The sequence below is a fragment of the Acipenser ruthenus genome, chromosome 20, assembly GCF_902713425.1.
Source record: "Acipenser ruthenus chromosome 20, fAciRut3.2 maternal haplotype, whole genome shotgun sequence".
Classification (NCBI taxonomy): domain Eukaryota; kingdom Metazoa; phylum Chordata; class Actinopteri; order Acipenseriformes; family Acipenseridae; genus Acipenser; species Acipenser ruthenus.
In genome coordinates, this window is record NC_081208.1 from 21,961,990 (window position 1) to 21,989,977 (window position 27,988).

Sequence of the window (27,988 nt, forward strand, 5' to 3'; positions counted from 1 at the left end):
CAGCGTAGGCGTTGTACCTTGTTTGGGGTTTGTCTGACGTCAATGGAGCTGTTCAAGACTGGTGGTGCTGGATAGCTTAGTGAGAGGAAATCGAGAGACCGTCACAGAGGCTTGTCTTTTACCGCACGGAATAAGGATGTGCCGGTAGGTTTTGTAAAACAGAAAGAAACTTAACAGGACAAACTCAAAACTTCCAAAACTCCAGCAAGCTTTCAAACAAGGTAAATGCAATTTCTGTTCTTTAAAAAAAAAAAAAAAAAAAGGGCGTTAGACTAGGAAACCACATAACACCACATGAGCACCGAGCTGATTTATATGTTATCTCAGCGCCGCATATCTATGCAACCGTCAGAAACAAAATGGGTTATTTATTTTTTTACCTTTTTTTTCTAACAGATTGACAGATAATGGTTCCGTTAAGCTTTTGTGACGTGTCTTTATATAACATTGCATACTATTAGCATTGATAATTGTATGCATTGTGAGTCCATGAATTTGCAGGGTGCTATAAAATATTGCATATTATTTTTTGGAGTCATCACTTCTGTATTGCTGAGATGCCAGCGTTGCATCCAGGCTATAGCACAGGCATAGAACAGCTGCCAAGACTCTCCTATCTGGGGACGGTGTGGCTGCAGCTAACATTAACGATGCTTTGTAATGTGTACTTATGGATACTGGCGTTACGTGGCGTTTTTCCACACAAATATAGTGGGTACTAATGCTTTCTGATTAATATTAAATCTAATGTCCGACTAACAGTATTGTGTGTGTGTGTGTGTGTGTGTGTGTGTGTGTGTGTGTGTGTCTGTGCTCTTGTGCACATTTCCCATTGTGCCCTGCATTTTGTTCTCGGTGTTTCAAGGAAATACTCTCCATTCATCTCATCGTGTCGGTCAGTTGCATGCCTTCCTGTTGTAATTTCAGGAACTACATAGTTCATATTATTATTATTATTATTATTATTATTATTATTATTATTATTATTATTATTATTCAGTGTTTTTCCCCTATATATGTTACTCTAGGAAAAAAAGCAATTATGTTTGGTGAAAACAACCCAGTGAGTCTTCGTGTTACATTTTCAATGTAATCCTATTTTTTCACTTTGTTTTTAGCATGCTGCTGCTACAAATGTACACGATACAGAACTGATTTATGCTACAAAATATACGTTAGTCATTTTAATACGTGATTAATACAGAAAAAAATATACACAACAAGTCAATCGATATCAATTTTGTGCTTTTTATGGATCACATCTGATAGTTGCAAGCTAGACATGGGTTACTGGGAACTCGACGCGAGGCGTGCACTGCCAGTTCCTAGAAAATGTAGTTGTGTTGTCTTTCTCAGTACGATTTGGGCGTTTCTCATCGACTTGTGGTTCCTCCTTAGTCTTGTATTGCTCGTTACATGTCTTCGCTTTTAACCCGTTTGGAATCCGAATTACAGCATGAAGCATATGTCGAACTGGGCTCAATGGTTTGAATATTGTATTACACAAGCATTAAGCTTGGGAAATATATAATATAGCTGTTTGAACTCTGCTACAGGAGTTCTTAAAGTATGGTGGGAGACTCCTTGGGTCACAGAAAGGTTCCAGGAGGGGTGTGAAATAACCACATAAGAAGCAACCCAACTTGCAGCAGGTTGTGTTTTAAAATGGTCAGATTAATAAACAGTGTTTTGTTAATCTTAGCATATTTGCTGTTTAAACTGGACACATATTACATTAGTTTGCTCTAGTTTGACACAGTGCTGTTAAACTGCCAGTTTTATACTGTTTGGATCTGGCACCATACCTGGAGGAGTGCTGCCTAATGTTTATCCCATAATATTAACTTAACTGATATCTCCATTAATACATTACTAATGGAACCCAGACATTATATGTAGGGTAATTACTGGGCGTCACTGACTGCTTTTGAATACTGCGCAGGTAGGTCCACCGTAACTTCTACTCAGGTGAGTTTTAGAATTTCAATTCTAGGCTTAACTTTTAATAACATGTGTGGTGGCTTCAATTGTGAGTAAGATGTTACATTTCAGCATACATAAGTGTAGAGCATAATACTACAGTGCTGGTATTGTATGTTTCCGTGTTTACTATTTTGTACGTTTAGTGTAGTGCATATGGTAACATAAAGATGTAATTACCTATACTTATTACAGTCAGAGATGTAACAAGTTTACATATCACACCAATGCAGCCATAAATACTCAGGTACCTAGTAATACAATCAATGTTAACCAAGAGTGGAAAAATAAGACTTGAATATTTTAGACAACTAAAGCAATAACTAGTTCATATTGCCCTTTTTCTTAGTTCCTGGGTGGGCAGTCCCTTCAATTTAGAAAGTATCTATTCTCAGTGAAGGAGACATGATTCTAATCCCAACACTGTTTATAAACAGGTTCATATTATAGGAACATAAGAACAGTTACAAATGAGAGGAGGCAATTTGTTTGCATTTATCTGTTGTAAAGCTTTTTATTTGACACTGACTTATTGAAGAGAGGTAATGTATTGAATGTGTTATACATACAGCTTGCTCTGTCTGAGCTTTACTTAAACCTGCTTAATGTCTTCCAAGTGAACAGTGTTTCTGAGTCAGATCAGAGTTACAGTAAGAATACTGGAGCTAACTTAGTTCTATGGTAATAATTTTTAAAAACCTAGCAGGCAGAATTTAAACTGGAATAAACTGAACTTGATCAAGGGATCTTTTAAAAAAAACAAGCCTGTGGACTAACTGTAGCATCACTCCTTGCTTGGGGAAAAATCAAATATAAGAGATACATTCATTTAAAACGTATACATTGAACTCTAATGCCTGGTTCCACATGTTACCCAAGGCAAAGTGGTCCAAGATGAATACTAATCCGGGTCTATGAAACTAGCCGTAATAATAAATAGGCCTACGCTTTAGCCCAGGCCATTGGCCTTGGTTCAAATGTGTACTTTACATCAGCACTCTCATCTTTCTCAGTGTTAATGAAGACCTCCCTGGGAGAAAGTGTTATGCTAATGCTTTGAACTGACAAGCTGACAAGCTTGTCTATTCTCATATTACCACAGTCCAAAGCAAAGTATTGAAGTATTTTCCAAAGCATGTCATCGACAGCAGGTATACCTGGTCTTGTAATTGAACCAGCTCCCATACGCTGTATAATTACACAGACTGGGAGGTCTGGACACTGCTGTCAATGTGTTAGAGAGTGCTTTATATCAAATGCTGTTTACTGCAGCTTTCAAATTAGCCATCGCTGTGTGTTTGTCAGCAGATTAAAAGATATTGATTGGGACCATGGGCTCCCCTTTTAGTGTAACTGTGTAGAGCAAGAGGAGAAAACTGCCAGCCAGAAGGCAGGGAGAGAAGGCTGGGAGGCACTGGATAGGATGTAGGTTAAAACCAACTTATATGTATCGTTTCAGAGCCTGTTTGAAAAATAACTTTGACAGCCCTCTGGTGGCCAGTTATTGGTGACAAAAGATAGGAAAAGAATATTTGTGAACATTTTTTAGACATTCATATGTATATCACACCAATATAGCATGAGAACTCCACAAATTGAGATTACATTTAGCACAACCTTTCAAAGGTATTAGAGAGACCTGTTTTGAAGTGGTTTTGAGTGGTTTGGGTAATGAAGACCAAATTTGATTACAAATTGCAGTTAATCCACATACTTTAAACGCATCCGTAGTAACGTACATTTACAGTACTGACACCTGATTGGCTGAGCTATTGAGAATATATCTTGGGAGAATTTTGAGGAACCATGTGATTTGTTATGCCATTTTATTTTTACCATTGCACTATATGGTATGGTACTAATGTTACAGAATCTGATGGTCAAATTCTTAATTCCTTCGATTGAGATCTGTGCTGACAGTGGGATGTGTGTGAGTTCTGATTCATGTTCCTGAACCACAGTGTTTCTATTCCTACATTATATTTGGTTAGCAAAGGCATAAACCTATGCCATTTTGAAGTTGAAATGAAAAACAAGCTTTATTGCATTCTAAAGCTGTATGATGTTGTCTTGCATGCAGTCCACCAAGGTTGTTCTTTGAACTGAAAAAAAACAACAAAAAATGATGTGTAATTATAAATAATGTATAAATGGAAATATATTATTTCATATTTTTAGTCTGTGGAGATGAAATGGCATAGTGTAATTATATATTGGACTAGGGAGGTCTCTAAGTTACTGCCAGATCCATGGAGACTGAAGGTTTCTATATTTAAAACTGAAATGTAATGGCAGGGTTGCACGGATCCTGCCTAAAAAGCCGAATACTTCCAAACTAGGATACAGGGTAGCAGTATAATTAGTAGCATGTTGGTTGATTTGATGTAATCTTGGTGGTGCAGTGAATGAGAATTCAGAAGTTTCTAGAAATCATTTCAATCTGGCATGTTTTTTTTTGGGGGGGGGGGGGGGGTTGTGATGTAGCCCATTTATTGAACAATTACTTTCAAATGAAACCACTTTGGTCTCTGTGTTTAGACGGGGTACATGTTACTATGTGTATCTGACAGAGTTAGAATTCAGGACATACGGTTCTTTGGGTAGTAAACATTTACATTCCTACCAGAGGTACTATATATTCTCCAGAATCACAGCTTCTTCCAATTAAATTTTGCTTTTGTTGTAAACATATTTCTTTTGTTTGTATACAGTGTATACAGTCTCTTGACAAATTTAGTTTTTAAACAACTGTTCTTGTGTTTGAATCCTAACTGATAAAATATAATACTGAAAAAATAGTAAATGAATTGTGTAAAAACATGACGGGTATAAAATACACCTTTCTACTAACGTCTTCATGCTTTTTAAGCTTTCTAGTTGCTACAATAATGTTTGAACATGTTCTACAAAATATTTAACTCATAAGTTATTTTTTATAAATTTAGTCGTTGCCAATTATTTTTATTATTTTCTCCCCAATTTGGAAATGGCCAATTATTTTTAGGCTCAGCTCACCGCTACCACACCTGCGATGACTCGGGAGGGCGAAGACGAACACACGCTTCCTCCGAAGCGTGTGCTGTCAGCCGACCGCTTTTTTTCACACTAGGGACTCGCCATGCAGCTACCCAAGAGCTACAGCGTCGGAGGACAACGCAGCTCTCGGGCAGCTTACAGGTAAGCCCGCAGGCACCCGGCCAGACTACAGGGGTCGCTGGTGCACAATGAGCCGAGGACACCCTGGCCGACCTAGCCCTCCCTCCCCCCGGGCGGCACTCGGGCAATTGAGCGACGCCCCCTGGAAGCTCCCGTCCTCGGTCGGCAAAGGAATAGCCTGGACTCAAACTTGCGTCGTCCAGACTATAGAGCGCATCCTGCACTCCTCGTGGAGCGCCTTTACTGGATGCGCCACTCGGGAGCCCCCCCCCCTCATAAGTTATTCAAAGACTTTTTTGAAAGTATGTTTTGATAACTTAAATGAAGTTTGACAGGCAGTTTTTAAGAAGCAAATAACAATTTACCAATAAAGGGTAGTCTAGGTGACTGCCTTTTAAAAGGTCTTAAGGTAAAGCTTTGCAAACAGGGCCAATACAGTAATAAAACCCAGATCTCAAGATTTTCTACTGGGTAGCGTGGCAATACAGCAAACATGTAATTGTGTCTACAGCATTATCGGAAACTTTATAAAAAGTCTATGACGAACGTCACAACTGCAAACCTCTTTCTTCAATTGAATCATCATAGAATTGTAGAAGTTGCTTTTAATATTACTACATACGCCTCCAGTGAGTTTGTTATTGTTATGGATGAACATTATCAGAAATGCATGGATGAAGAATGTGTAATTCTTCATGACACAATTATCTGTGAAGCCAAATTAACAGTGAGAAATATTTCCTATTCATTTAGCTGTTTTTCCCCCAAAGCTCACATCTTGGGAAGAGATACCTCTAATGTTAGATATGTAGTTTTGCCATACAGATTCACATGAAAAGCTGCAAACACAGTAATAGACACACACACACACACATGTTGTAAATTATTGGCTAGGCCTCAGATTCACCCATGCTGGGTTTATGAAGCCCAGTAAATATTAATTGTGTATTTCCATCATTGTATGACAGATTAACTGTCTGTGATGAAGTAGGGAGTATCACAGCCTGTCAGAGAGCTGTTACAAAACCATGATAATCTCACTTATAGTTGAATCAATTCCCCCCACCTCACTGGTGCCACAGCACTTCCTGTTGTGTGCTTGCATGGGGCTGTTACCACGGCAACACCCTCCTAGCAACTTTACATACAAGATATTACAAATTGCTTACGTAAGCATCAATCTAATCTTTTTGTATTTGCATTCCTTTCAGTTGACCATGAATTTTAAGGGGCAGGCAATTGTAGTGCCTTATTTTTAAAGAAACAAAGAATACATGAATGTGCTTTAATTGCTGTTGTCTCTTTACTCTTTCTAGCACTTTGTGTGCAAAATGTTTTTTGGATAGCAGGTGTCAGACAGAGATATAAAGAATATTAATCATCAACCCAGAGGCTCATTATAAAACAGCTTGGTTTATTAATTAAGGTAATACCATGTAATAACCATAATTTACCCTGGTTTACCATGTTTATTGATATGCTTTACCATACCTCACTGTTCTTTACATTGCTTTACCATGCTTTCACTATGCTTTATTACGCTCTTCTATGTTTTTACTATGATAAACTTTTACAAGGGGAGTAATATTGCGATTGCATGATAGTGAAGACAATGAAAGTAATATTTATATGTAGCAATTGTTGTAGTCTCAGATGTTGTAGTCTTTCAATGTTTTTTTTTCACATACAGCTCACAATACATGCTATAATACTAATTTGATGAATCCAAAACACTACAATAGATGCTTAAAGATTAAAACGAAATAAAGTCTCACAGATCCTCCTAAAAAACACTCTTTTTTATAATATATATATATATATATATATATATATATATATATATATAATCAATCATCATTTGTTCTTTATAAAGATGAATTCTGGATCGTAAATATTAAATTTTGTAACAAATAACATTAATATCCCAAATCATAAATCGCATTAAAGATAGTAACTATAAACCATAAAAAGGCATATAAATGGTAGACCATGCATACAAAATAAAATCAGAAGGCACAACAAAGTGCCACAGTATTATAACATTTTCCAGATGCATGAGTTCTGATAATTCCCATAACAAACGAGGAATACAATTCTGCACAGAGCAGGGACATTTCCTCCCCCTTCTGAACTTATACTCACCCTGGCCCCCCTAATTTGCTATAATTAGGTTTGCTCTGCTTTAAGATCATGAGCCAACACAATCAAATAAAGATGTTTTATTGTGTCGATTGATTAAATAATATCTGGTGCCCTGCAACAATACAGTAGCCTGACATTATTAACTGAACAGCACGCACAATGAGAACATTTCATTTTAAATGGATTACTTATTGAATGCGTGCGTTTGCATTTTCTAGTGTACTGCAGATGTCCATGTGTGTCTGTGTTCGTGTGGGTATGGGTGTTACTGTTTTGTGTGTCTCTGCTTACTTCTGTTTGTGTGGTAGTGTACTTTATTCGACAATTGATACATTTCATTTTTAAAATGTATTCATATAAAACTTTGTATCCAAGGATTAATTAAATTCAGACTATTATGTTCTTCCTAACATTGAAAACAGTATGGCCTAGATTTCTGTTTATTGAGTAAACATTGGTGTATCTCTGAATAGCCATCGTCTCAATAGTAATCGATTGTAGATGAAAGGAGTCTAAATTTTAGTCCACCCCAGATACTGTATGCGCAGATGGTAATGAGATTCTTCGCAATTTATTGAATAGCTTGTTATAGTCACTTACAGCATGAATAAATGCTAACGATTTAATTTTACAATGTATTGAATTGCCTTTTACTGTTACTGTCCTTGGCATTGTTAAGAATTGGCTTTTATCAACAATAGTAATATAGTAAATGATTTGATACTTTTAATTTATTATTATTTTAATTTATGAATGGAGTGTTTTTGTCACTGGCAACAGGAATACATGCTAATGCCATGGGTTAATGTTTTTGCAAGTTATTGACAGAGGGAGTAAATACTAAGAAATGGTTTACATTTATGTATGTTGAGTGGATGGATTACAGCAGGGTTTCACTAGATTTATGGTGGGGGTGGGGATGGTCTGTATCTTTTGACTTTGCACACTTGATATAAGCAGATGGCCACAGGAGTGCATTACGTTTCTGTGGGCTTTTTTTTTATAACACAAGGTGCACAATTCTGGTCCTCCATGTCCAGCCTTTGTTCCACCTATAACCTAAATTACTTCATTGAACAAATTTAACCTCCTTCCAGGTCTGAACTGTTTAATATCCTTTGGATGAGACGTAAAACCGAGGTCCTATTGTAAGTGATGCATAGTTCACCCCCTAATCTCTGTAAGTCTCGTTGGATAAAAGTGTCTTCTAAATTTTAATAATAATAATAATAATAATAATAATAATAATAATAATCCCATAGCCCCTTTGACCCATGGTGTACTGTATTTGAAAACTAAGCCCATATTGTTAGTTTAACAGTATGCCCCTTAATTCCGGTATCCAGATAGTGCAATTCAATTTATGTCTATCATTAAAAACGTCTCTGACCTCTTGAAGCAATCTGCTTCAATACGCACTTACTGTAACAGCAATCTTTCATATCACACGCTTATACACTAAAGTGTATCCTAGTGGACTATGAATGATGTAGATTGTGAATCCCTTTACAGTCTGTCCACAAGGCAGGTACAGTACAGCACTGCAAGACCCAGGGAAATGAAATGCTTGAGGCTTTGTCAACACTGGAGATTGAATTCAACATGTCTAAGTGGATCTGTGAGTGAAAGGTGGGCTAGATGAGTCTATAGGCCCCTCCTGACTGATCACACTGATCTGGATTGGAATGTATATTTAGCACATACGTCCTATGAAGATCCTCTCCCATATGGGTCTGCAAACTGCTTGCTTCTGAAATTTCTGTTTAATACTCACCCTAATCATTATCCTTCTCTTGCGATCTCTGCTCAGTACTGCAGTCAGCACATCTGTGCGCGTTTAAAAGAAAATGATTGGATCCTTTCTCCACACTACAACAATGTACCTAGCTATATACGAAGATGCCCCACTATGTCAGGCCTGTGTAACAGTCACCGGTCGTCTCACAGTATGTACCTCATACATGAATATCAGGTTTGCTATTGACTTTGTCCCTTTGGCAAATCGCTTCTCTTGATTGTGCCTTAGTGCCTTAGACCGGTGGTTTGAATTGAGGATAGTTAAAGCTACTGGATTTGGAGGTAGTGGTGAGAATTTAATGACTTGATGGTAGTACCATAGGGCATAGTCATTACAACCAATAATATGGAGGCCTAGTGGTTAGAGCTGTTGGACAGCAAAAAAAGATATTCCCCAAAAACTGTCAACAAACATGAATCAAATTTGTAAAAAAAAACAACCTTACATTTTTTAATGTTAGGCAGAGTATAAGAATCCATGCTATCTGAAGTGAATCAATTCTTCGAGACAAAGTTTTACATGTTTAAATAAAACAAATCAATAGTACACTCCCAAACAAAGACAAATAAATACAAACACACCAAACAGACACATACAAGGGTCTGCTATGACAAAACTCACTCCTTTTTATATAGTGCAGGCTAGCCAACCTCCTGCAGAGTACAATTCATATTTCAGCACAGAACGGAAGCTCTGCAGGATATATTTCTGCTTTCTTTTTTCAAAGCAATTCTTGCACACACCTACCCTGCGAATTATGGCACCACTATCCTTATAACAGCACGAATTAAAAAAAACAAACAATAACTGGAACGAAATATAACTGATGGGTTGTGACACTTTAATGCAGTTTTATTATTATTTGGTACTTTTTAAAAGCAGGGGTAGCAGCTCCATGACTGCACACTGGTGCACTCACCCAGTCCCCAGATGGGTAGAGTTATGTATCAGACAGTGATAAGGCTATGTTGGGTGGTACCCATATGCTCATTGTACTGTAAGTCAAATATCTTGAGAATTGCTTATTTAATTGAGATGAAAATTGGTAAGAGCATAGCATAAGTATCATGGGGACCTACTTGAAGGTTATATCTTGTTAAATACTTTTCAGTTTTGCAAATGGTCCCAATTACATTTGGTTAATTTTAGTTTTTCAAAATGAAATTACATTAATAATACATTAATAACATTTGGCGTAGCTAATATCGATACCTTATTTCCCATCTCATTGTTGTATAACTATGTAGAAAAAAATTGGAATGAAAAGTAAAAAAAGGGATGATGAAAAAAGACAGAAAAAAGAAAATAAAGAAGAAAGAAAGAAAGTGCTGTCCAATGGACAGTGTTAAATCATATGGAGTTTTAGCAGCTAAATGACATCTGTGAAGAAGTATCATTATTCAAAAAGGGCAGGGTGGACAGGGATTGGGGGGGGAGGGGGCTGATTGAATTACACAGATGATTTCCGGTAATTATGATAGCATTATCAATTCAGTTTTCCTTAATAGAATTAAGACTTCAATTACCCAGTGTCCATGGCACGCAGACTTGTCCGTGCCGCAGTGGATGATCAATAGATCCAGGAGGGAGGGAGCTGTAGCCAAAAGTCACTTACATGTTAGAGAAATGGAAAAAATGTATTTGCTTGTTTCGGTGACGGTGACGGTGGCCAGAGGTTAAAGTAAATGCATTTAATATTAATGTCAACTTTCTCCAACATTTCCCAAGGTTATCCCTGACTATTGGCTGGTTTCACTGACCCTGAATAACACTAATCTTGGACCTTACCTAATATAATATTAAGTAGTCCAAGATTAGTGCTAATCAGGGTCTGTGAAACTAGCCGCATACGTAAGCCTTGTTTCTAATTATTAATTCCCAAAAGCAGGCTTGCCCTTATACAAGTTTACCATGGTATTTTTGCACTGTATATTTGCACTTTACCCATGCTTTTTCCATGGTAATACCATGTATTAACCATAATTTACCCTGGTTTACCATGTTAATTAATATGCTTTACCATACCTCACTGTTTTCTACATTGGTTTCCTATGCTTTACCATGCTTTCACTATGCTTTATTATGCTTTGCTGTGCTTTACTATGGTAAAAGGGTGTGTGGCAATGTGGTTTGTAGTTCACAGGTGTAGAGGTGATGCAGTGCTTAGAAACAACAGTCCAACAACAGTTCAATGGTAAATAACAAAGCTTTATTAAGGGCTTTTAAATAATAACAGTGACTATACACAACAATGTGTATAGTCAGCAAAACTATGAGGTTCAGTCCTGAAATAATAATAATAGACGCACACTTTAAAACACCTACACGATCACCAGTCCAACAGTGAGTGCTCCGGGTGCAAGTGGTGTTGTGAATATGTGAAATAGTGCTAACAGTGGTGCAGTGTAGTCTGGGTTTGATGCTGGTTGAGTAGCGACACCTCCCAGATATTTAGCTGTCTACAATGACAAATAACAACAGTTAATGATACAGACAATACACTTAACACTCACAGTTTAGTTTCACTCCTCACGGTCATTCTGTAACCATAACAGAGGAACAGATCGCTCAGCCACACACCCTGATATACCTTCAGTCACGCCCCCTTTGGTAGCGAGTGCAATCACGTCTCCTCCAATCCATGACTGACACATCGCCTACCGCAGTAAGGCGCTGACTTCTAGTATTGTGGCTTCACCCCCTTTTTGGGTGGGCGATTTCCAACTGACCCTGGAATGAACTGTCAAACCATCCAGTCCGGGGCACACTGTTCCTGTTATACCGTGCCCTCACAGGTTGGGAGGGAGATTGTTGAATCGAATTAATTCACTCTCTGTCACATGGTGATATGGAGTTCTATGCATTTCATCAACTGTTTAGTTTCCCTTTTGGTACTTGAATACCCAGCTTTGAATCACAAAGTACAACAATAAGAGCAAATTGCACTTTTGAAGGGATTTTAAAATTGAAAAAAATCCTAAAGCACTGAACTGTAAAGTAGCCTGGAGGTAAGTGTAGACATAAATTATTTTGTCAAACAAGAGAAAAGCACTACAGCAGTTTAAGTCTCACAAACCAAAATAAATGTCCTACTCATGCCTCTTCAGAGTGCTTAAACAGGAAACTGCCACCACAATTGGGCCTAACTGTGTCCTTATTTACCTCATTTATAGTTGGCATAACTAATTGTGGTAAGTTGGTTAGCAGGTGACGTCAGACCAGGCAGGAAATACAGACAGCACTGAGGTAAATGAAAGCGCTGCTTGCACATTTTTTAATAATAGATAAACAAAATAAAAGGTTCGAACAAGCAGAACACAAATACAAAACAAAACGTCATGTTGGCCAAAACAAACAGACAACACAGACACGAAACGAAACAAGCATCGCTCTGGTGTAAACCAGCCTGGATAGAAATTGCCTTCTAAAAATATTGTTGACTCTCTTGTCTCACGACTCGTGTCTCTCATTCCACCTCTGAACACACCAACCCCATATCACCTGTGATCACCCTATTTATACACCTGTGGCTGCAGCCTTAATTAATCATTTAATCACTTATTCAATTTACGGCTTCAGCCACATGTTTTTGCAGGGAGGATTTTAACTTCCTCTCTGTCACCCATTATTGCACACACACACACACACAGATATCCCCATGCTCACATACTAATATACCTTTTTAATCTGCATGTGAAGTGATTGTGCAATCTCCGTGCTTAAATACAAAAATATACATTTTATAACCCACAATCTGCGCACTAATACATACAGACCACATGAAACATAAAACACAAAAAAACACATTCTTTAAGACTACTGTAAAAACAAGAAATATCTGCTGCAACAGTGTTCAGCTGAGGTTGCACTACAGAGAGATCTCCAAGCAATATCACTGCCCTAATTTTTTAGCAGGGGCTGTTGCTAGAATTTGGATAGCCTTGTTTTGCTAGTTCTGAAAAGGAGCTTTGTTAGATGTTTGTTACCCCCAGGAAAATAGATCTAGGCTACCCCTGGTCTTACCCCAGGTGAGAACATTATCACTGACACTCACAAACTGAACGTATTTCCTCATAACATGCAGTTATGGACGCGCGTGTACTCGGTTTGCACACGTTTCCCCAGAACGTGCAGTTAAGGATTGGCGGGTGTGTCCACTTAATGTTTGAGTCCAGCTGCAGTAGTACAATTAGTGCGAAAACCGCGCATTTTTTAAATTATGCTATTTTATGCTAAACTGAAAACCGTTAATATACTAAAGGGAAAGCACTTGTGAAGCTGAATGAAGAATTTCAATGCCGAGTTCCTGAACTGCAGTACGATTTATTTGTACACCACACTGAGCCAATTTTAACACTCGGGAATCAGACAATGCAATGTCTTTGCCAGAACTCATGAAGGTCTGTAAAGAACACGACCTGGGACTTCTGTATCCTGGTGTATCCGATATTGTTGCTTTTGGCCATGCTACCTGTTATAGTTGCATATTCCTGTGCACGCCCCTGACACGGACCAATTATTTAAGACTATACAATTTATCTAAATCCTTATCATCAAAGAGACAGTAACTAAGAGTTCAGAACTGTGGTAACCATAGCAATAGAGATCCCTGGAGTGAGTTAGGACTAGCGTCGCAGGCAGGGCTGAAATGCAAACAAAGTGACCAAAAGGTCAGCTACATTACACAAAGTGAGTGTAGGTCTAGAGTATCAGTGTACCTACAAACAATAGCTTGTTAAAATGTAATAACAATTTGCTTCGGTGATATTGTGACTGTAAAGATACAGCATTTGTTTTTCCATCTATCTGTGATGCAATGATCTGAAATATGTTTAGTTTTTTTTCAGTTCAGTTTAGTGATGTGGTAGAGCTGTGAGGGTGGAGTTACAACACAGAGTCAAATAAGGAAACGAACAATACAGTAAAAAAAAAAAGTCAGATGAGGTGGTTTAAAACCTTGTAACCTTTCCAGGCAGTCCTCGACGTGGAGGAAGGACCAGGTCTTTATCATTAGGTATACAATGCAGTATTTAAAAGACTGGTGCATAAAGCTATTGAGAAGCTATTGTCTAACTTGATGCAGTAAAGCGAACTCTTAAAAGTGTTTGACAAAGGTCACAGTAGAGATGCTATCACTTATAAAAGTTTACCGTAGTAAAAGTGTAATAAAGCCTACTGAAAACATGGTAATGCATAGGTAAGCATTGTAAAAAAAATAGCAAGGTATGCTAAAGCAGTGTGGAGTAGTGGTTAGGGTTCTGGACTCCTGACCAGAGGGTTGTGGGTTCAATCCCCAGTGGGGGACACTGCTGTTGTATCCTTGAGCAAGGTACTTTACCTAGATTGCTCCAGTAAAAACCCAGCTGTATAAATGGGTAATTGTATGTAAAATAATGTGATATCTGTATAATGTATGTAAAATAATGTGAATCTGTATAATGTGAAATAATGTAAAAATGTGATATCTTGTAACAATTGTAAGTCGCCCTGGATAAGGGCGTCTGCTAAGAAGTAAATAATAAATAATAATAAAGCATAATAATAAATATGATAAACCACAGTAAATGATGGTTAATGCAGTTTATAACTATGGGAAAAGCATGGTGAAACTGTAAAACTACCATGCAAAAATACTGTGGTAAACTTTTATAAGGGATATAAAGTACTGGTATACTGGTTATACTATATTTAAACCAACTGGTGACAACAATTCTCTTCTTCAATTCCATGTCAATAAAAACCTTCTGCGCCTTTAAAGTGGATAATATCATAAAAGGCCATTAGCTAAAATGAGATTGGCTACAGTTGTGCTCAGTTTGACAAACCTTTTAAAGAGTCATCAGACCTTTACAGAGTCACCTCAGCCTGTGCCTCTCTGTGATACTGATCATTTGCATTTGCTTTGCATTGCTGCTGCAGCATTGTGGTTAAGATTGTCGGTTTTGATTGTATCACTGTGTAGGCACTGTCTGTGTCTTCAAATGACATTAAATTTACAATAGACTCCAGTTTTGCAAAAATAACATTTGTTTAATTATAAACTGCTGTGTTAAAGTTCACGATAAAATTTGTATCAGTTGGTATGCGTCATTCCAAATTCTTGGTCCCTGAGCTTAAATAAGAAGTTTAAATAATGAATTAAACCCTAAAAACATGAACAGTACAGTATTTGATCATAAAAGTGGTGTTAAAGATGTTTGTCCTGAGTTTGGCAGTTACTTGCCAAGTTACCCAAACTTCAGACACATTTCAATGTAGAAGTAAGATACTACATGACATAGTGTGCAGCTGTGTCTTGCCAGACAGACACAAAGAAACTTGATCCCTCGTACCTGTCCACTAGCTGGTATTTACATATAGACAACGAAACTGATCCAGCCTAGGTTTAATATCAGTCTATGGCTGAAAACTACAACAACATACAGTCAGAAAAACAAGTACCCAAGTGAATTTACCTATTAAATACATACTTAAAATATTAAATGTGCCCATTGCTTACTAGTTTATAGTTAAAAATACATGGCAGCTATTAGAAAGTAGTATTTTGTTACAAAATGAGTACAGGATTATTAGGAAAGTGTTGATTTATGTGGCAAAACATACTAATGCAGTACTTTGAAATGCTGAGAATGCATTGAACTTTCTGATGCTCAACTGACCTTGGAGAATCACCTAGAAGGAACAACATGAACACAGGGATTAACATACAGATACAATAGAGATGTTTATGTATTTCATCACTTATGTAATATGGTTATATATATATAAAAGAAAGTTGTTCCTGCCACTCCCCTTGTGACAAAGAATACTGAAAGAGATTCTGTATCTGATCAAACACAGAGGCAACATTTATTAAACAATCAACTATAATTATTTTTGATAAATAATAAACACATTTGTACATATTTAAGACATTTGTGTTGCAGATGAGGCAAGGTACACAAAGCCCACTCAAAGAGAAACCAAACCACAACATACAGTATGTATTGAACTCTGAACAGGAATCTACAGTCAATATGGCCTGAGAAAGCAGATGCCAGCGATGGAATTGACAATTGTAGCTCGGCAGATCTAATGAGAGACATTACTTCTGACACAGAAGGACTTTCCAAACAAATCTCTGATTTGCATAAAGCATTCCGAGCTTTACATGGGGAAGTTACATCTTTATCAAACCGAGCTGAAGAAGCAGAACACTAAATCAGTGCCGGGGAAGATCAGGCAAATGGGATTGATTTTCAATTGGAAGTCTATGGAAAAGGAGATTTGTTTTCTAAAGGAGAGGAGTGAAGATTTGTAAAACAGAAGCAGGAGGTTGAATTTGAGAATTATAGGTCTACCTGAGGAATCAGGGAAATTGACCAACCTCTTTTATTTCGAAACATTTTTCACCCGCTGGGAAACATATTTGGGATGTCCTATTCTAACAAAATCTTGGAATGCAATTTGTAACTCTGCACATAGGTCTGTTATTAGCTACAATTTTAGGCACTCATAAGTTACGTTTTCCCAGAGATTATATTATAGCCCCTCTCCCTTAAATAGATTAAAGTCAAGCTACTCTGCACTATGTCCACTGTGTAAGAAAGTGGTAGGATTCTTTATACAAATTGCTTGGTCTTGTGTTAGCTACAGCAGTGGTGGGAGATCTGTGGGTTGCTGTTGGAGGTTCACCGTGGGACCTGACCCTCTTATGTGCTTGCTGGGGAATTACTGTTGTGGACTATGCCCAAGGGTAGTTGCCCCTTTCTTCACATGGCACTAATAGTAGTTAAACGCTGCATTACGATTATATGGCAGCAGAAACATCCACCCACAGTAGATAATTGGATACAGGAGGTTAATATACACATGAAATGCTTAGCACTGGAGGTACATTATTTAATCTTCAGAGTCATTTAATCCTAAAAGAAAGACTGCATGTAAACAATGCTGTTTTTTTGTGAGTCTAAGTTATTAAACCATGCCAATTGTGTATATCCCAGATTCTAGGTCTTACTGTGGGCTTAATTAGTAACACATGAGTTTCAACAAACATTCAACAAACAAGCAGGGGTGTCTAATGAGCTAATTATGCATTTCCCTGTGATAGGCATATCGTGGAGGTGTACGTACATACATATGTGCCTGAGACACACCCATCTGGCATACATCTGGCATAGTGAAACGGGATTAGCCTTTCCCTACACTGTTTTAGTTTTGCTATGCTTATATGCCAGCTAAGCTACCTTATACTCCTAATGCTTTGTTTGGTCGACCTTTTAAACTGTACCGACTGTTTGTTAATAGTTATGGAATTTCCCAGTCAGAGTGAAGACAGCCATGTCAACAACATGTATCTCATCTGACACCACAGCAGAATATCAGATACAGCTTGATGAGCACACAGATAACGTGATAGACACATTAGACAGGAACCTCTATATATGATTTTGTCCCCAGCACTGTGCACCATCAGGAAACGCCATCTCTGTCAGTAAGTCTGTGTAATGTGGTTAGAGAAGAACCAACAGGAACCAGGCCGTCTCTGGAGCCTTTACACTGAAAGCACCTGTTCCCCTGAGATTGATTGTAACACACTTCCATAGATCCTGGAGCATCAGTCTATAAGTCCCCACACCTCTGAACTCACTCACCAGAGAATTTAAATAGCATTACCTTTTAATTACAATTATAGCTGTTTGCTTTTTTGAGGTGGAAACTTTGGGCTGTATTTTTCTAGCTTGTGGCAATTTAATTTGCAAAACTATATCTTACCACCCTTGTATTTGCTATAAATTGTTATAGTTGTCTTAATAAATAATTAAGTAATAAATATTACGTAATAAATAAATTAAGTAATAAATCTTACGTGTTGGTATTAAAGACATATTTGAAGGAGTGTGCATTAGGGTTATTTACCAGTACTTGCATCAGCTTGTACTTGCACTGAACTGCTCCATACCTTGCTGCATTCAACTATTGCTCCTACCTATAACTACTTACTATATCTTGTCTTTGATTTTACTCTTTAGGTATCTATACTCACGCTTTCTGTAATTGCTCTTATTTGAAATCATTCTCATCCATTTATTGTACTTACTATGTGTTCTTACTGGACTTTACTCATATAAGCAAATAGTTATTATACTATACTAGTTTAACTGCACTTAGTCGAATTTGCTCTTACTTATAAGTTACTGTATGCCTTATTTTGCTCTTACTTGAATTGATTTCATTGTACTTTCATATCTGCTCTTATCAGTATGATATTCTGTAATGTGATATTTTATAATGTGATAACCTGTAATGTGATATTTTTAATGCGATACTTTGTAACAATTGTAAGTCGCCCTGGATAAGGGCATCAGCTAAGAAATAAATAAATACATTAATAAATAAATAAATAAATAAATAATAATAATAATAATTTTAAAAAAACATATTGAACCTGTTTAGTTTTTTTTTTCTATAGTCTTACTGTATTTTCATGTTTGCCTGAAAGTGACTTAATAAAAAGGGTTGTCAGATATGTGTATGGCATATTCTTTTGATTCATTATTATTTTAAAGCTAATTTCAGTTTGTTAATATGATCTACTACTGCATTCAATTCTAGTCACTGCATTACTAAAAGAACATCAGAGAACATTTGCACTGGTGAGACTGGACTTACAATACTGTGTTCAATAGAGGTCCTCACATTAAAAGTCCTTTGGGGTTTTTTGATAGAGTCCACACTGCCTCCTAGTTCCTAAGCTCTAACCAGTTAAAGTAACAACACTGTCTCCCAGTCCTTCAGCTCTAACCAGTAGACCACACTGCCTCCCCCCTAAACTCTGACCTCCTAGTCTCTCAGATCTGCGATCTTGGATTAAGCTCTAAAGACTTGGTCCCACTGTTTTCTTCTACTGAGATACTCAACAGTAGAATGTCTATGCTTGCAGTGACAAAACTATGCTAAATATATACCATATTATGAGCTCTATACTAAGGAATCCCCTTTTCTGGGAATCCCCTTACTTGTGTACCTTTCTTAGCAGACTGTGCTGTGCTGCTGTCTTTGACAGCCCACTCCTTTTCAGTAGAGACAGCAGGGTCAAACAAAACTCACCACTGAATAAGAGACGTCACCAGTGATGAACCAACCAGGCTGTGCCAGCCCGGGGCTCAGCAGAGGAGCAGTAAAGAGAGAGAGAAATAGGAGTGATGTCAAGTCATTGTTTCCTGTACTTGGTTCAAAGAAGCATGAAGCACTTTGTAATGATGCATTAGTGAGGCAAGGTAGTGAGGTAGATTTCAGATAAAGGGACGTTGTTCTGTACTGTCTGTGTCTACTCAGTTTCAAACTGTGTGCTCTGGTCAAGTAACAAAATAATGTTAAAATCTGGTAACATGAATAAAATACTGCTTTTGAATAAAGTCTTCATGTGAACTTGTGGCAGTGTGGCACGAGGCATGTGTGTATGTGTTGCTGTGGGGAATAATGGGTTGGCAGGGAGGGGGTTAAATTGCTCCCTGTCAAAACACGTAGGAATGTGGTTGGCGCTGACAAGTGATAAATGATTAAATGATTAATTAGGCTCCAGCCAGGGCTGTATAAATAGGGTAATCACAGGTGTTAGAATTTATTAAGGTCTGTGTTCTATGTTCTGTGTTCCGTGATGTACTGTATTTACATCCGTGTCCGTGTTTGTTTACGTTCGTGAGTGTTTTGTATACCCTTTTGTTTTGGCCCTTGTGCCGTTTGTTTTGTTCCTGTCTTTTGATTGTTTGTTTTATTATTTATAATTAAAGTTTGTATTAGTGCGTTCAAACTTGCATCTTTCTTATCTCTGAGTCTCCTTCCTGGTGGAAACATGCTTAAAGAAAAGTAAAATATCTTAATATCATAATGAACTCCTTTAAAAAAAAATGTATGTGTGTCTAGCAGGCTGTTCTTAAAATGCATGTCAAAAATAATGCAAAAAAGGTAGCACAATGTATCCCACATTTTGAATGCCTTTATTTATGCTGCACAACTTTATACAATCTATTTAGGTGATGTAAATTATTTAATTATGTCTGCATACAAAAAAATGAAAAGAACCAAGAAATCTTCATCAATATCAAACAAGAACTTAGTAATGATGTTGCTTTTTTGTTTTGTTATTCTTACAACAGGAAATAGCATGCATCAGCAAGGAAAGTAGGACAAACAGTCAGCCATGGTTAAGTGCCAATTAAAATGAGCTGCTGTATGAAAAGATGATACACTGTATCGCAAGACTTGGGGGTCCTAAAGGTGTAGCTACTTTATTTGTATTCCCCAAAGAAGTAATCAATCCATGTGTCATTAATGTGTATATACAGCAATGTGGAATAGTAAAATGAAATGTGAACTCAAACCAAACGTGAACCTAATCATCAACAAACTAAATTCTGAATGGTGAACCCTGTGAACATGATAAGAACCTAAGTCTATGAAGATAATTTAGTTAACAAAATGTTCTCTCTATTTTTCTTCACAGAGGCAGATCATCAGGGTCACAGACGTCAGTCCACAGCACTCTCTAGGTTCCTCACTACACTTTACGTACCACGTCAATGCAAAGTGCTCCTTATCCTGATCCCAAAGCTGTGTGTCGGCATTTGCCACGGTGACAGCATCGCCAAGATTGTAGATCATATCTGCAGAACTGGGGGAGGGGCTGTTGATTTATTTCATTTTTTGTGTGAGCATTGTGTGTTCTTTTCAGCTATTGGTTGACAGCTGGAGGAATTATGTAGTGAACCCTCTGTGGGGGGGGTGGACAGTTTCTTTGGGTCACGATGGTTCTACACACGTCACCCTTTTCCAGTGCCTTCCTCAGGTTCCTGCACTCTCTGTCCTGGGGTCTAATTTTCCCATGCTTTTGGTTATTTGACCGATTGCTGGCATCTTTCCTGGCCACCACATATGAAAAACGTCAGCACTCGGAGGACCCCTGCTATTCTCGCGCACTCTGCATTCTCATCTCTACGCCGTTCTACTTGGCGTTGGTGGTAGCAACACTTCCGTTTGCATTCCTGGGGTTCCTACTCTGGGCTCCCCTTCAGGCGGTCAGGAGGCCTTATGTCTACTCCCAGCGGGGCCGGGTAGACAAGAACCGTGCAGAGCAAGGCAACGCCGGAACACCCGTCAATGACTGGAGGGCTTCAGGAAAGAGCTTTTGCTTCTGCTCAGCCAATGTGTGCCTGCTACCAGACTCCCTAGCCCGCTTCAATAACCTTTCAGACACACAAGGCCGGGCCAAGGAGGTGGGAAAGCGGATCAGCAATGGAGCTAGTCGCCCACAGATTAAAATCTACATCGACTCACCCACCAACACCTCTATCAGCGCTGTCAGCTTTACTAGCTTGGTCTCACCCCAGGGAGGTGGGGAGGTACCAAATAAGGTGGCTTCGGTTGCAGGTGGCGTCAGGAGCATGTCTTTAACGGAGTACAAACATGAGAGCAATGGGGAGGCAGAAAAAGAGCCAGAGGAGAGCAGCAGCAGTAATTTGCAGGAACTGGAGCAAGAGAACACCCCTTTAAATGAGCCTGACTCAGCTTCAGGGGTTCAGATTAGCATCAGCGCCCCGGTACCCTCGAATGATCAGGAACCAGAGGATGGCCAGACACCCAATGACAAGCCGAAGGAAGGGGATTCAGGCAGCCTTGACAGCAGAACTGCCTCCAGAGATTCCCTGGTAAAGTTCCACATTAGCGACAGCAATGCAGTCAACAACAAGTTGGTGTACCGGGCCTCCATGATTAAGAAGGCTTCAGTCAGGAAGAGACGACATGCAGACGACTGTTTTGATCATGAGATATCTGCCTTTTTTCCTGCCAACCTGGACTTCCTGTGCCTGCAGGAAGTCTTTGACAAGCGTGCGGCTGAGAAGCTAAAGAACCAGCTGCACCACTACTTCCAGCACGTGATCTACGACGTGGGCTGCTACGCCTGGAAGGGTTGTGGCCCTTTCAAATTCCTCAACAGCGGACTCCTTCTGGCAAGCCGCTACCCTATCCTGGATGCTTCATACCGCTGCTTCCCCAATGGGCGGGGGGAGGATGCACTGGCGGCCAAGGGGGCTCTTTTTGTCAAGGTAAGTAGAATAACGGCAGAGTATATTATTTTTACAACATATTTTGTGACCTGTTTTTCAAAATAATTTCTAACCTCTAATAACAGGGTGAGATGCTTTATTAATTAACATTTTATCGGCCAGCTTAATCATGAATTCAAAGCCTCCAGTTCCTTCGGGTCTCCTGTCTTGTGGAGTTGGGGTAATTCACTTCTCTGCAGCATGCTATTTAATTGTCAAAATGTTTAAATATTCAGAATCTTGTAAATATATTACATTGATTCAAGAGTAAACAGTGTGAATATGATATTTCTGTAGAGATTTGTCTCTAACTATGTGTATTTTTTTTCCCCTGGCAGCATAGTTCGTTTTTACAGAAATATTGACAGTTGTAGATTTCAGAATCAAATTTCTCTCTCCAACATGGCTTTGGTAATCCAACATGGCTTTTAAATTATTTACAAAACACAATTATACATACATTCATTATGATAATGCAAATAGCTTCAATTCTAAATGTATTTACATTAATATTGTTTGAAATCAGTTCACATATATTTCTTAATATTTGGCTGTTAGAAATAATTTCTGTGAACACAGGATATGTACTGTTTATAAAATGACAATGTATATTAATACACATTTTATTTTAAATTGTTTAATTTGAGTGTTTTGGTCAGCCCTCTGAACTAATACTACTGCTAATGTCACTGTCAACAACACAAGCAGGCCAGATATAAAGATGGTGGATGGAGATGGAGGCCATGGGTTTTACAGATACATGCTTAAAAAAACAAGCCATGTCAAGCCATGAAAGTTTATCAGACGGATGCGTCGTTATGGGACTGCTGCCAAATACCTAAGGCAAAATCCTACAGTTTTTCTAGTTAGATAGACACTTTGAGACCCAGAAAACTATGTTGTAATTTGATAAGATAGTACAGTATATCTGTAGAGTCTATAATCTTCTATATATATTATTATATTTCCTGTAACAAAGCTGGAAACCAAATAGACTTTTGTGCTTGTATCTTATAAAAACTCAAACTCAGATGAAAGCGTACAATCATTTCATAAAATCCAACTCGGATGCCTTTTATTGATCAACAACTTAAATATCATATACAAAAATATGTACTTTTTCTTAAGAATCTCTTACAGTGATGCTCAACCTAACTAGCTAATTATAGTTGCCGCACCATTAACACAAAAACAAACAAATGATTGTTAGAAAGTTCAATACAGGTCTGCGCTCTGGACAAAACATTGCTAAAAACATTTGTGTGACACATGTATAGCATCTGATGGACTGTTTAGTTTGGAGATAAGTATTTGAAGTGAGCAAAGTTCCAGGATGTTTATACTCAAAACAGAATATTTGTGTGAGTGTAAATGTGCTTATAAACATGCAGGTTCAAAAACAGAAAGACAGGCAGACAGATTGACAGTGTGTTAAAGAGGAGGTGAATGAGTTCTTAAAACTGCATGATAAGCTGCTGAATTGTGTTTGAGAGTGGCCGGTTGTACTGGCAGCGTGAGCACAGATCTTTATTGATCATCGGGCATACACACATCATTTACAGCATCCAGCATCACTCCTTAACCTCCTGTATTGATCAGGCTCTGCAAGACAAGTATAGTCCTGGCAGAGTGGAGCCTGCTAAGTACAGAAAGTGTTTTGAATACTTAAAACACCGACAAAAACTCTTACTGTTTCCAAATCATTATATTATTAATTTTACTTATAGTTTCTCTGCTATAGAAGATGCCGACAGCATTTGGCTCTGTTGTTTTGGATAAAATGATGGACTATGAAGAAGAATGCAGACACAAAGGAATTCAATTTTAGAGGACAGTTAGAGATGGACTGTACCACAGATAGATATATCAATAAGGCAGTAGGATTAAAGGGGCAGGGGGAGGCAACACAAACTCTAAGAGATGATTGTATGTTTCTCTTGAGTCCTGGTTTAACTTCATCTTTAAAACATTCCTAGTTTAGATCTTTGATTTACATATTTCACAACTTTTAGATTCCGTGGAATTTGATTCACGTTACGCATTAACTTACAATTTCATGACTTTTCACATTTAAATGATATTAATACACATTTCAATAATGTGAGCTACTATAGTGTACCTTATTTAATATTTTTAGCGTTAGGCCCCCTGCATTCTTAATCATGTTAATTTGGTAATATTCAATAATACAATATTGTTTGTAAAATATTGATTATGAAAGTACTGTAATTTACAAAATAAGACGTGAAGAGGGCGGTGTTAGAGCATGGCCATTATGGTCTTATCTTCTTAATGCCATATTTGTTAAAACTATTAAATGGAGCTCATTGGCGTCATATTTGATGCATGGCTGTATTCTCTGAGTCTCATAGTTACATTCCATTATTTGTGTTTTCCAGGTAAAAGTAAACCATTTTGCTTTTATTCACTGGATCTAGCTATAAAAAAATAAATATGAATGGATGGCTTAAACTTAACCCAAATGAATATTGGATTCAATAGAAGGTATCCTCCCTCTCCTGTTGAATTTGCACAGTAATTTTGCATTTTTTCCCATGTTTTTTTCGTCATATTTTGCCATGAATTGGGAATTCCTGAATTACAGGAATATGTGGGTAACATGTATACCTCTATTTGAGAATTGAACTCATTAGATAAAATGTAATCTGGAGCAGACTAGAAAACCAAAAGAGATTGAAAACAGAGTGTTTCATCCTACAATCCCTACACATGCACATTTGAATGCCCTAGATTCACAGCAAGTCTGCAAATAAGTGATGTTCTTGTTTTTCCATCATTTATTTACTTCCCCCTCGAGTTCCCCTGCCTTGGGTTCCCATGCCTTTTCACAGAAGCTGTGCTATTTGTGCCCATGTCTGCCTTCATAGCCTTGGCCAACAGTTAATACCAGCTGCACATTGCCCTACAGTGACCCTGGACAAACTTGAAGGCTGTTCTTATTGTCTGATTGCAGAACCCTAAGCATGCTTTTACAACACTGTTTGCTGGTTTCCTTAGTGTTTAACCAAGCATGCATGAAGTCCCGAACATGTTATTCAGACAAGTGATTGTCTGACTCGTGTCCTTTCAGGTTATTTTTGGCTGTTTGTAAAAATGGGGTTAACTGTAGTACAGTTGTTTAGTTTGAATATCTTAGTGCTGGACTGCTGTATGGGAGAATTTTGATGTAAAAGGTAGTGGCTGGTATCCCATGGAATACTTCATATTACTTTTTTGAATGGGTGGTGTGTAAAACAAAAAAACAACTATTTAATTTAGGAGAGCAGACCAGAATTTGTGAAATTCCCCACAAAAAAATATGAAATATGAACTGACTTAAACTCAACTAGAAAAAAAATCATTTTTTGGCTCTGCCTGTTTGAGCACAATCAAAAACATATTTATTATGGCAGCTGCAACAAACAATAATTTCCAAAGCTGCTGCATGAAAGAACTCTTTCATGAAAACGCCGGAAGGATCTTTTCATAATTTAATTTTTTAATGAAGCTAGTCAAAATATTCCAGCCCCTAACCCCCTCAGAACCAAGATGCACTTGTGAAGTACAGTAGCAGAATGTGTCTGTCGGCCCTGTGTAGACCCCCTAGTAGAAACAACTCAAATAAAACTAAAGACAGTTCTGTTACTTGATACAAACCACAGCAGTATCTAGTTAGGCTAGACTTTAATGCAGATTTTACACAAGCTGACTCACCTGCAATTCAGCTCTGTACCTCCACCTCTGTAAAACCAAAAAAGACTTAATCTAAAGAAAAATTAAATTAACACATTAACTAATGGCTCTAATACTTTTTATTTATTTCTTATTTTCTTAGCAGACGCCCTTATCCAGGGTGACTTACAATTGTTACAAGATATCACATTATTTTTTACATACAATTACCCATTTATACAGTTGGGTTTTTACTGGAGCAATCTAGGTAAAGTACCTTGCTCAAGGGTACAGCAGCAGTGTCCCCTACCAGGGATTGAACCCACGACCCTCCGGTCAAGAGTCCAGAGCCCTAACCACTACTCCACACTGCTGCCCCTTTTTAGAAGAACTAGTGACAATTCTGACCGAAAAATTGAAATTGAAAAAAAAAAGGACTGGTACCACAATCTGGAAACTTGCAATGGAATTTCTTTTGATGGAAACAAAGCACTTACTGTTTCCTTCTTTTGGTAAATTGAATTACATTTTCCAGACACTGTATCTCCACTCTAATTCTGATTAAAATCTTAACGATTAAGAAAGCGATCTATACCTTGTCACAGGACGTAAATTCAAAGCAGTGTGACCTGTGTAATAATCTGGATTGGTTAGTTATTCCTAATTTGCCTATCTTGCATCTAAACAGTCATCTGACAAGCGAGCATGTCACAGTCCAATTTGCCATACATTTCTCAAGACCCAAGTATAACGCATTTCAACTTCAAGCTCTCTCACTACTGTTTAACTGTACTGGTCGTCTTTGTGGGGTGTTTTTAAGGGCAGTTGGAAGACATAAACACAGCTTGATTCATAGCCTGCTGTCATCATAAAATGAAGGTGGCAATAGCTGGCAGAAATTGAAATGATTCAATCTCACTATGCTAAGAGTTCCAGATACTTTCATTAGTAATCAGATTGTAGTGACAGCACCGGGAATCGATTTGTGAATCTGAACAAGTAATAAATACTCTCTCTTTTCCTGATGCTAAAAGCCAATTTAGTTGGCTACACAGTTCCAGAGATATATGTACAATCCGCTATTGACATTTAATATAATTTAAATGCTTTATTGGATGCAGTACCGGTGTGGTGAAGTATTTATGACTAATGGTTCACTGTTCTATATTACCGTCCAATAACGCATCAAACACTACTGCTGGGACAAATCTATTCAAAAGCCTTATCTTAATTTTTTTTCAAAGGCAAACTCTTGAGATGAGTTTACTTGAATACGATTAACTTACAAATAGATGCAGAAAAAGTCTCAACTGTCGAGGAAAATGTACCCTAACCAACCTAACAGGAAGCTTGTTCAATTATCACATTTGGCATTCAGTATGGTAGCTTATCTTGGGCTGTGAACAGTTGCCTAAATGGGATGGGACCAAGTGCGACTGGAAATTACCTCTAAAAAAAAACTGAAGGAGCATGCTGATATCTTAAACCCTGTCTGTGTCTGTCTCCCTGTAGGTGCATGTGGGATCTACACCTCAGGATCAAAGAATTGTGGGATATATTTCCGGTACTCACCTGCATGCTTCGGCAGGTAAGCCCCTTGGATTCTTCCAGCTGGTTTCACAGACCCTGATTAGCACCAGTCCAGCACAACCTTATCTACAGTAACATTGGGTAGTAGGGTTGTGCATCAGCAGTGTCTTCACGATACGAGGGTCCCGCTACGCTATGTATCACGATAGAGTAAATTCACTGTCACTATGTCAGAGGTCGCTCTATCGATATTCGTATCATCAAGAAAAATATTGTGTTGCTAAATATCGTACGAATCGATGAATCAGCACACCCCTTCCATACTAATCGGTCAAGATACAATCCAGACTTCCCTTTATCATTTAGCTTTTGCTTCTAATAGCTCCACAAACTGTGTTTTAACTTACATCTTATGAACCTGCTGATCCTCAAACACAATTTTAAGTTAATAGATGCATATTTTATTTTTGTTAATCTGTCTTTAGTTAGTCATTAACATCTACAATACAGTTTAAATAATTTGATATAATATAAATGATATATAGTACTTTACCCATCGTGTCGTTAATCTTGCCTTGTTTGAAAAATCTGGTACCCACAAGAATATTTTCTATATGAATAA

General features: G+C 37.9%; 1 protein-coding gene across 2 annotated transcripts in view; it reads left to right on the forward strand.

The window, feature by feature from the left end:
• The first annotated feature begins 44 nt into the window (after positions 1-44).
• The window catches only part of LOC117425713 (sphingomyelin phosphodiesterase 3-like), a 36,914-nt gene continuing 8,970 nt past the window's right edge, over positions 45-27,988 (forward strand). Inside the window, exons 1-3 of one of the 2 annotated variants that reach the window (XM_058993658.1) lie at positions 45-144; positions 20,565-22,164; positions 27,349-27,424. In XM_058993658.1, coding sequence (XP_058849641.1) covers positions 20,866-22,164; positions 27,349-27,424 — 1,375 coding nt within the window. In that variant the 5' untranslated portion in view covers positions 45-144; positions 20,565-20,865. Of the gene's footprint in view, positions 222-20,564; positions 22,165-27,348; positions 27,425-27,988 lie in introns of both variants that reach the window. The other variant, XM_034042923.3, reaches the window with a different exon arrangement.